This window comes from Apteryx rowi, unplaced genomic scaffold (genome assembly GCF_003343035.1).
Source record: "Apteryx rowi isolate R43461 unplaced genomic scaffold, aptRow1 scaffold_132, whole genome shotgun sequence".
Classification (NCBI taxonomy): domain Eukaryota; kingdom Metazoa; phylum Chordata; class Aves; order Apterygiformes; family Apterygidae; genus Apteryx; species Apteryx rowi.
In genome coordinates, this window is record NW_020447553.1 from 558,788 (window position 1) to 569,110 (window position 10,323).

The window sequence follows — 10,323 nt, forward strand, 5'->3', positions numbered from 1 at the left end:
GCAGCACCAGTGCTGGGAAGCCCTGCCGGGGTGTAGCCGGGTCTTGCCACCTCTGTTCAAGGAAGGTGGCCTTAACCCAGTGCCGGCGCAGAGCAGGGCTGTGGAGGTGCGTGGGGAACAGCGTGGCGGGGGCAGCCCACAGCGCAGAGCTTAGGAGCTGGGTGGGACGAGGCTTGGCCGTGCTGCACTGGGGGAATGGACAAGCTAATCGTGCTGATTCCTCCATGGCAGGGTCGGCAAATTTCCCTGGAGCCCGCAGAGGGTTCAGCACGCYTCGCACGCCCAGGCCAGCTCTGCAACCAGCCATCTCCAAGGGCTCCCGGGGTCCTTGTCGAGCCGGGACCAGAGACTCTGCCAGATGGCCAGCATACTCCAAGCAGAGCGAGGGAGCGAGGAGGAGGAGAAACAGCCTTCCTTGGCAGCAGGGCAGGAGGAGCAGCAGGGTCAGCGGAGGCTCAGCTTCAAATGCCTCCGCTCTTTCCAGCGCAAGATCAGTGAGGACAACTGGAGGAGACAGCAGGACTCAGGCCTCGAGCCAGGCGGCAAGTTAAGCTCTAGAGGCAGCACAAGCCAGGTTGGCTGGTGCCCACGCTCAGGCAGGGAGTCGCGTGGGCTGGATCGGAGCTGAGGTCTCTGCTGGCTCTGAGAAGTGGCTTTGCCCCTGCGAGGGCTGGAGCGCATGGAGATGGAAAAGTAGCCACTTCCCAGGTGCCATGGGCATGAGTTCCCCATGGGCAGAGAGATCCAAACAGGGCTTGTCTCTTCCAGCTCTGATATAACTACGCTGTGGGGGTCAGATGCTTAAATGGGCCCAGTCAGGACCGTTGCAAGGCATCCCCAGGGCTGTCCCACACTTTGCCAACTGCAGACATGTTTCCGCAGGACTCTGCATTCAGAGGCCTTGGCGGGATCGCAGATCATGGGGTTAACCCGTCCCACCCTACCCCACTCCTTGGGATAGCTAGCCCTGTGTTGCCGAGGGGAAAAAAGGCACAGAGAAAGGGGTCACCCAGGAGAACATGAGCCAGGCTTCCCCGTGGCCCTGAGACACCTTCCTTTTCACCCTCAGTTTTGCTGTACGCCTTGTTGAGATCTGTCCTTTGCCCTTGCTCGGAGTGAGGTCTGGGGTGATGGTGGACTACGGTCTGTGAACACTGAGGCACAGAGTCCCCTCAAGCTGGCGGGGACCCCTCGTGTTGCTGCCTGCAAGATTGTGAACCCTTCTCCCTCCACAGGACCCAGAGGAAAAGAAAATTGCTCTGGAGCTGCTGGAGACAGAACAGGCTTATGTTGGCCGCCTCCACCTTCTCGACCAGGTCAGCTGGGGAGCAGAGTGGCCCACGCAGGCCTGGGAGGTGATAGCCCTGTTGCCATCCACCATCAGCACAGCTCAGGCACCCCTTGGACTGGGCCTACGCAGATAAACTAGGCAGGGCCAGGCAGGGGTTCACACTCATTAATTGTCCTGTGCTCCTTGGCGGGGCTGGGATCCTGTAGCCGTGCCTGGGCACAGTTCAGGGTGTGCACACACTAGGGATTCTTCCCTGGAGGTTTTGGAGAGCATGAAGCCATACGGATGAGAGCCATGCGGGGCCAATGGTCCTCAGGGCCAGAGAATGGGTCTGGCCTTTGCCTGTCCCGTGTCCCACACTTCCAAGGAGCACCTTTGTCCACTTCCCAGCAAAGCCCATTTTATGTTTTACTCCTGCTTCTCTCTCAGAGCCTGGGATTTCCCTCCTGCCTGGAGTTGGTCCTCTCCACTGAGCAATGTGCCAGTCTCGGAGGGGACAGGCCCCTGAGCCCCTTCCTGACCCTCTTGTTCACCCCTCCTTTCTTCCAGGTGTTCTATACGGAGCTGATGAAAGAAGCCAAAAATGGGAAGATAGTCCCGGAGGAGGTGGTGAAAATGATCTTCTCCAACATCTCCTCCATCTACCAGTTCCACGCCAAGTTCTTCCTGCCAGAGCTGCAGAAGCGCATGGAGGATTGGTGAGTTGGAGGAGGCAAGGGCAGGACACCCGGGTTTCTTTCCCAGAATGAGGGAGCAGTGGTGAATTTGGTGTCCTAATGGGACCAGAGAGCTCAGAGAGCTCCTAATGGGACCAGAGAGATGTCTTTGTGCTAGAAAGTACTTCCTTAAAACACCCCAGCCCAGATCAGGGTATTCCTGAAAAGGGGAACGACACCTCAGGTGACTCAGGGGTGCTCCCAGGCTGTCAGGTGCAATCGCCTAGGCTGGCTGCAAGCTGGGCGTGTGCCTGTTTTGGAGAGCAGGATGGTGTATGGTCACAGTGGTAAACCTCTGTCCTCCACCGTGCCCGGGCTGCCCCTTTGCTTTATCCCTCACTGTCCATCTTCCCCACTTGGCTGAGGAAGGCGCTTGTCTGCAATCTCCTCCCACAGGAGTTCCAATCCGCGGATTGGGGACGTGATCCAGAAGCTTGCACCGTTCCTCAAGATGTACGGCGAATACGTGAAGAACTTTGACAAGGCCGTGGAGCTCATCACCGTCTGGTCGGAGAAATCGCCACCCTTCCAGGAGCTCATTGCCGACATCCAGGTGATGGGCCACGGCGAGGTGGGGGACCTCAGCGCTTCTCCCCAGGGTCTCCCTGCAAGGGGGAAGCAGGGCTGGGGAGGTGGGAGCCAGCATGGTCACTGTGTCTCTCTCTGCGCACGGGTGTCTCTCCCCAGAAGAGGAAGGTCTGCGCTAACCTAACGCTGCAGCACCACATGCTGGAACCTGTGCAGAGAATCCCACGCTACGAACTCCTCCTGAAAGACTACGTCCGAAAACTGCCACCCGAGTCCCCAGACAGGGCCGACGCGGAGAGTAAGCTGGCTCTCCCCCTGGTTGGGAGCAGAAGGGTGGGTTTGTAGGGGAAATGACAACCCTTGAGGTGGTACATAGGTGTCAGGACACCTGGGTTCTCTCCCCAGTCAACCTGTGCTGCTGGATAAACCTCTCAGTCTTGCCCTTTTCTAACAGGGAGGGATTATTCTGCCCGTTTGGGGTGTGTGGAGGTGAGTGAGGAAAGTGGGTAGTGTTTCAGGACAAGGATGGTCCCTGCCAAGCATCCCTCGGGGAGATCTGCAGTGACCGGGAGATGTATCAGACCTCTACAGGTAACGGCAGTGCCCAGTCCTGTTAGGATGAGAGTGATAAATGACCAGCCTGTCCGTCCCCCCCAAGACTGGTCTGTGCTGCGCAATCCAGCCGGATCCAGACGCCTGTGCAACGTTCAGGGCCATTCAGGTTGTGTCCAGGGGAGGGCAGCAGCAGCCAGCGACATGCGGCTCCCCAGGCTGGGAGAGACCAAGGAGTGTCTCCTACTCACTCCACAGCAAGTGGTTAACTCTCCTCCCTTTCTCTTCTCATTGCAGAGGCCCTGGAAATGATTTTCATGGTGGCCAAGCACTCAAATGCAGCTATCGCTGAGATGGTGAGTGCCTGTTCCAGCTGCTCTCAAAGATCAGTCCAAGCAGCTGGCCTGGGAGGTGGGGATGGCGGGGACGCAGGTGTGCCGAGGTTGTGGCTGAGCTGTAACCCCCTGTCTGGGGTGATGGAGAAGCCTGACCGTGGCCCTGGCACCCTTCTGTGGCTCTTGTTCCTCCCCACTGCCCCTCCCAGCCCAGCTTCCAGCTGCTCCAGCGAGTCTCCGTTCTGTCCCTGGCACTGTTGTCCCACTCTGTCCCCTGCATCACCATCCTCCTCAATTCCCTGCACTGCCACCTCCAGCCAAAGATGCTGGTGAGCAGTCAGTGCCTTCCAACACCTTACCCGGAGGCGAGGGGACCAGAAAATGCTCAGATTCCCCCAGAAGCAGGTCACTGCAGTGTCCCCCTGCCTCCCCCAGGAACGGCTGCAGAACCTCTGGGAGGTCTATCAGAGACTGGGCCTTGAGGACGACATTGTGGATCCCTCCAATGAGCTGATCAAGGAGGGGCCGGTCCTAAAAATCTCCTCCCGCAACAACACATCGGAAAAGTACCTGTTCCTGGTGGGAGCCGGGATGCACTGGGAAGGGGCAGGGAGGGCGGATGGGGAGAGGGGCAGCACGGCCTGGCTGGAGGTGCCAGGACTGCTGCTGGGACGTCTCCGCTTGGAGAGGGTGAATGCAGAGCTGGGAGGGTTTGAACCCCTGGTGCAGGCACCCTGTAAAGGACGTGGTTGGGACACTGCTGATGCCCTAGGCATGGCAGCCCTTTAGGGATGTCACCCTCCCAGAGGACTTTGCCTCTGCAGGGCGGGAGGGGGCTGAGACAGAAATAGTCACTTTTGGGGCCAGATCATTCCCAAGAATTGGATCAGTCCRAAGAGGGTGAAGGACCCCAGATGCCCTGGCAACCCCCAACCCTGAGCAGGCAAAAGGCAGGTTGCTGGGCCCAGACTGACCCTCTTCTCCTGCCACCCAGTTCAACAACATGCTGCTGTACTGCGTGCCCAAGGTCATCCAGGTGGGCGCCGAGTTCCAGGTCCACCTCCGCATYGACGTGGACGGCATAAAGGTCAGACAGGCGCCTTGCCCTTGCAGCTGGTGCCCCGGGACATGGTTTCAGAGGCTCCCCACAAAGTGTAGCCAGCTCTGTGGCTGCTGCCCAGCACCTCCGGGGAACGCGGAGGGAGGAGCTGGAGCCTGGGGTGACTTTATGGATGTGCAGGTCTGGCTGATACGGCCTGATCCAGTGAGGTTGCAGTGCCACCTTGTGCACGTAGTATTTGAGGGGCTGAAGGGCTTGTGCCCAAGGGAAATCCCTGTCCCCCCATTACAGAGGAAGGTCCCAGCGTGCTGGATGTGGATTCAGCGCTTCCCCATCCCTTCTTTGGTCCCTCTCTCAGGTGCGGGAGCTGAATGACACGCAGTTTCCTCACACCTTTCTGGTCTCAGGCAAGCAGCGGACGCTGGAGCTGCAGGCCAGGTAAGGGGAAGGGCGACGGTCCTGCAGTTCCTCAGGGAGGAGGGACACCGGCTCATCYATCTCCTCTTTTGCATCCAGGTCCAGGGAGGAGATGAACTCCTGGATCGAGGTATGGCTGAGTACTGGGAGAAGTCTCGCCCATCCCAGATGAACGCCTGGGTCCYGGCCCAGGCTGAACCCCCACCACAGGACATGTGTCAAATGCTGGTGTGTCCAGGGATGCCGCTCCGGCTCCCAAGCCAGCTGCAGCCCCCCACTAGGACCTCKCATTTAAGGACTCTCATGTCCGCAGCTTGTGGCTGACACTACCTCCCCAGCCATCCCTCCAACCCCGCTTTCCCCTCTAGGCCTTCCAGGAYGCCATCAACAGGAAGGAGAAGAGCAGTGAGAGCTTCAAGACAGCTGTGCACGGGCCAGAGATGGGACCTTCTGCACTGAAGGTAGCCCTTCTCCTGCCCTCCCCGTGCCTTGCCTGACTCCAGCATCCCCCTGCACTGAAGCACAGGGAGTGCTCACCTTGCTGTGCTTCAGTTTCCCRAGCTAGACAGCCCTACGGAGCTAGTGGGGGGAGGCTTGGGAAGAGAAGGGCTGGGGAAGGGAAGGATGAGAGCAGAGGAGCCAGGGAGGCTGAGTGGGGCATGAGCACGGCCACTGCACCGAGGCTAGCCAGCACCAGCCCCTGCCCCAGCGATGCCGTCTCCCACCTCCAGACGGAGGAACTGGGCCGTCGAGCCCCGCAGTGGGTGCGGGACAACCTGGTGACCATGTGCATGCGCTGCAAGGACCCCTTCAATGCCATCGTGCGCCGGAGACACCACTGTCGGGCTTGTGGATACGTGAGTGACCCTGTCCCCCAGTGCTCCCTCCTGGCCTGCTCGGGTGGCAGCTGGGGCAGGAACACAGCCCTCCTATGCCYTGTATCCTTGCCCAGAGCTCAGGGCTGCTTCTGGCCCTCAGCTCTCCATTTCTGCTCCTGTGGGGATGGAGCTGTCCCTGGGGTCCCCCAGCCCTGCCCCAGTCCCACCAGTGTCCGTGTCTGGGGTCCGTAGGTGGTGTGCGCTCGCTGCTCCGACTACAAGGCCGAGCTGCAGTACGATGGAAACCGCCTGAACCGCGTGTGCCAGGAGTGTTACATCTTCCTGACGGGCCACGTGGTGCACGAGGACCGGGAGGGGAAGCACAAAGGCATCCTGGAGGTGAGCTTTGCCGCTCTCTGCCTGTCCTCCCTCATCCTCTGTCCCTCTGTCTCCGAGCTCTGTTGCCCACCCCAGTCCCCAGCCCCTCTGTCACTGCCCTGCCTTGCTCCTGCCTGCTGGCAACTGAAGGCAGGGGCTGGAGTAGCTTCTGCAGCAGTCAGAGAGGGTCTCTGCACTTGTGGGGCTGGTGGACATGCTAAACYCTCTCCCAACCCTCCCTGAGCCTTGGGACCCTGGTATCTGGGGTCCCRCCACTGCAGGATCGCAGCAGGCCCCCCACAGCCAGAACTGGCCCTCCCCTGCCCCTGGTTTGGGGTGTTTTGTGGCAACTCAAAAATCTCTCCCAGCCTCAGTTTCCCAAGACGCAGCAGGARTCCCTGAGGCTACGTGACACCGGGCAGAGCAGGGGGTGCCGAGGTGGTGGCTCAGGACCATGCCGGACCAGGGCCTGAGCCCACAAGCCTCCCTGGAGAGCCCTGCGCGGACCTCAGCATCCGCACGAGTCCATGCGCACAGGCCAAAGCAAAACCACGGGTGCCTGCAGGGATGGTGGGAGGCTGCAGCCTGCACCAAAGCACTTGTTTAACTGCCCAACAGTGACCCCAGCAAGCCTTTCCCAGCACACCATTTTTATCCTGTACCCCAAAAAGGATGAAGATGTCTCCTCTGTCTTCTGCAGCTCCCCACCTAACTTCTGGGAAATCCAGGAGYAGGGAGTTTCCTGGGAAATGGCCCTTCGATCAATCCCTTTTCTGCCTCGCCCCATGCCTGGTTGTTTAGGGGTTTGTTTGCTGGTGTCTCGGCAGAAGGAAGCAGCAGAGATATCGGGCAGGAGTTTGCTCTGCAGTTCCCTGCAGCTGCTGGACAAGAACAGCAAGGGAGGCACGCGGGGCTGGTTCGTGATCCCGCGGGATGACCCCCTCGTGCTCTACATCTACGCGGCCCCCCAGGTAAGGCCGGCCACGGCTCCGTCCACAAGGGGCTGCCCRGCGTGCCTGTCCCCCGGTGTCCCACCCGCTGTCTCCGTTCTCCCGGCAGGACGTCCGAGCTCACACCTCCATCCCGCTGCTGGGCTACCAGGTGAGGGACCTGCCCCAGGGCGACTCTCGCCACCTCTTCCAGCTGGTGCAGTCCCGGCAGGTCTACACCTTCGTGGCCGACACGGAGGAGCTGAAGCGGCGCTGGATGAGGGCCATGGCACGCTCCGCCGCGGGGATCACCCACCCGGAGGAGGACGAGGACGCGGACTCCTTCGATGAAGCAGAATGAGCCCCGCAGGCCGTGGCCGCCTCTGGGGCTGCCCCGCAGTGCTGCCGTGCGGGTCGAACCTCCTCCCTGCTCTCCCTCACTTGCCGCCTGGCTTTGGACAGATCCTCCGATCTCTCCACGCTTTGATTTTCCCTGTTGCAAAAGGGGCGAGGCGGAGGCGCGTTTGCTGCCRTCCGGACGACCCCAATCCCCCTTCCCCTCCCTTCTCGCGCTCTGCAGTGGGGAGCTGGACCCTGGATGGAGACGATGGAGGTACCCGAGCGGGAAGGTGGGGGGAGAGCCGGGAGATTTAGGGTGCAGGGAACCTGCACCCCTGCAGCCGGCGGGGCCCTTGCCCGCTGTGCCGTGTCACCAGCTGCCGCCCGAGGGCAGCAACGCCTCAGCCTTCCTCCGAGTATGGTGCAGGATGCCCAGGTTTGTGAAAGCATCTGTGGAATAAATCCCCCCTGCAAACCCCCTGTGCAGACCAAGGAGTCTTTTTGGGGGGGTTTCCGGAGCGGCCTGCGGTGTTGTCACCAGGGGCTGAGCCCCGGCGTCGCCTTATAACCGTAACCAGCCCTGGTCTGGCACCACCTTGCAGCTCGCCCTGCTCCCACTCCGGGGGCTCTGGTTACGGATGGAGGTCGCCCCTTTCCCAGCCCCATCGCTGCTCCTGGCCTCCACCCACTGCTGCATCCCACGGAGCGAAGGGACCCCCCGGCCTGCGTCCCCGTGCCAGGCTGCGCTCCTGCCCCATCCCAGGCTTTCCCCGGACCCCCATCCTGCCCACCAGAGCCCTTACACCTCTCTCGATCACCCGTTCCCTGGGGAGAGGAGCTCTGGGACAAGGCTGGGTCCAAGGTGCCCCGGCCGGGCCGGCACACGTGGTAGCGCCACGCTGGAGCAGGGCAGCGATGCCGGGGAGACGCGGCGGGTTCCCCTCTACGTCAGCAGCGCAGCGGACACCTCTGGTCCCTTCACCCCTGCGCTGCAGCTCCAGGTCGCTCCGTCCACGTCCTCCGTAGCTCCCCCAAAAACGTTGCCCAGGCAAAATTTGAGCCTCTGGCAAGCTCAGAAGCGGCAAAGGGGGAGATGGGGAGGCTCAAAATGGAGAGGGGGAGGATGCTGCCGGAGGGGGAAAGCGCTGGCAAGGGGGAAGCCCGCGGGGCTGGAGCATCTGCGCAGCGGTGGCCTCCTGGCGCGACCCGCGTGCCGGGGAGGAACGAAACGAGCCCGGAGCGCCGCGCTGCCGCCGCCACCGGCCCGCAGCTCATGAATGGGCCTAAGAATAGATTTCCTGTTTACCGAGCGAGAAATTGCTTCTGGGGCAGAGGGCACCTTGGCTGCTATTTTTAGCAGCTTTTGCCCACCCCGTTCCCAGCGCTTTCCGCCCGCCGGCGCTTGCAGCTCGCCCCGAGCCGGGCAAGGTCGCCGGCAGCCGGGGGAAAGGGGCAGCCGGGGGGGGGCAAGCGGCTGCGCCGGGATGGAGACAGTGATGCAGGGAGAGACCTACCTCACCTGGCACTTTGTGTTTCCCCCATGGTTTTGTTTTTTTTTTTTTCCTGGGAAAAAGGAGCGTTTTGCACCCAAGATGCAGCAAACGCACCGTTTTGGCAAATGCATGGGGTTGGGGAAAAAAACGGGGGCTCGGTTTGTACCTGCGTCCTTCGTGTCCAGCCCCCCAGAGCGGGAGGAGGGCTGCGTCCCCGCGGCGGCTCAAGCGGAGCCCGTCGGCCTCTCGCCTGCCGGGGCAGCAAGCGAAACCCCGCGGCGAGGTCGCGCCGTTTCCTATTCTCGAGAATGAGGAAGGCCCGGAGGCCATTTACTGGAATTCCCCCTCGGCGCGGCCCTCCCCCGGGCCTCTTCTTGTAAGCACTGACCAAAATACGTTGTGAAACCCGCACGCGCGCCGCGGCCGCGCCGGGGGGGTGAGGGGGGGGCCGCCGTCATTGAGAAAACCCGAGCGAAGGCGCTGGGCTCGGTGCAGAGCTCGTCCCATCCCACCGTGGGGTGCGGGATCCCCCCTGCGCCTCCGGCACGGGGCGAAGGCAGGCGACGCGGGGGTGGCCGGCAAGTGGGAAATGCAGCCTGGGGGGGGGGTCTCTGCAGTGCAATCCCCCCCCCCCTGCATCCCAGCTGGTCCCCAGGGCCAGTCCCCCCCCCCAAAACCCCAGGTGTGGGGCAGCAGCGGGACCGGCTGGGGCTTTGCTCCGTGCTGGCTCTCGCGGCTGCTCCGCGGGATGGGGGCTCTTGCTCTATAGGGTCAGGCGCTATAGGGGGCTTCTGCACCAAACAGGGTAGCTCTATAGGGGCTGAGCCCTATAGGGGCTCCTTTCTCCGGCGTGTTCTCTTGCTCTCGAATCGCCGGGCTCTCTGGGCAACTGCTATAGGGGACTGCGTGGCTGCTATAGGGGACGGGGGGTTCTTGCTCCATAGGGTCTGCTCTCCCGCCGACTGTATTTCTGGGGGCAGCAGCTCGTGCTCTGTMGTGGCCCCTATAGAGTGGCTGGGCTCTATAGGGGCTGGCTCTGTGCAAGGGGGGGGGGGCTCCTGCTCTATAGGCGTGGGGCTCTGCAGGCGCCTTGCTGGGCGCCGCGCCGGAGAAGGGTCCTTCCCACCACACCCTGCCCTATAGGCGCCTCTGCCCCATAGGGGCCTGGGGGTCACTCCTGCACCGCGGGTCCCCAAGGGCCCCCCCCCCCACGTGCCCTGGCCCTGCCGCAGAGCCCCTGCAGCCGGCGGGGGGCGGGGGGGGTCCCTGCCCCGCTTGCACCCGGCACCTTAAATAATACATAGGCCGGTGCATCGCCCCTCACCCCGGCGTCTGGTCGTCCCCATCCCCTCCTGCGTTAGGGCCCCTGCGCGCCGCTCGCAAAGGGCGTTTCGTGCGCCGGGGAGCCGGGTCGTGCGAGGCGCCGGGCGGGAGGGGTTTCCCGGCGGCGCGTGTTCGGGGGGGCAG

General features: G+C 62.4%; 1 protein-coding gene across 1 annotated transcript; it reads left to right on the forward strand.

Annotated features, from left to right (window-relative positions):
* Positions 1 to 343: 343 nt before the first annotated feature.
* FGD2 (FYVE, RhoGEF and PH domain containing 2) lies at positions 344 to 7,793 on the forward strand. The gene is made up of 16 exons (XM_026056661.1): positions 344 to 546; position 1,166; positions 1,236 to 1,316; positions 1,841 to 1,989; positions 2,404 to 2,560; positions 2,695 to 2,833; positions 3,385 to 3,443; positions 3,858 to 4,001; positions 4,417 to 4,509; positions 4,841 to 4,920; positions 4,999 to 5,029; positions 5,268 to 5,360; positions 5,631 to 5,756; positions 5,970 to 6,116; positions 6,923 to 7,066; positions 7,155 to 7,793. The coding sequence occupies exons 1-16, from the start codon at positions 359 to 361 to the stop codon at positions 7,383 to 7,385; spliced, it is 1,863 nt and encodes a 620-aa protein (XP_025912446.1). The 5' UTR covers positions 344 to 358; the 3' UTR covers positions 7,386 to 7,793.
* The last annotated feature ends 2,530 nt before the right edge of the window (positions 7,794 to 10,323 follow it).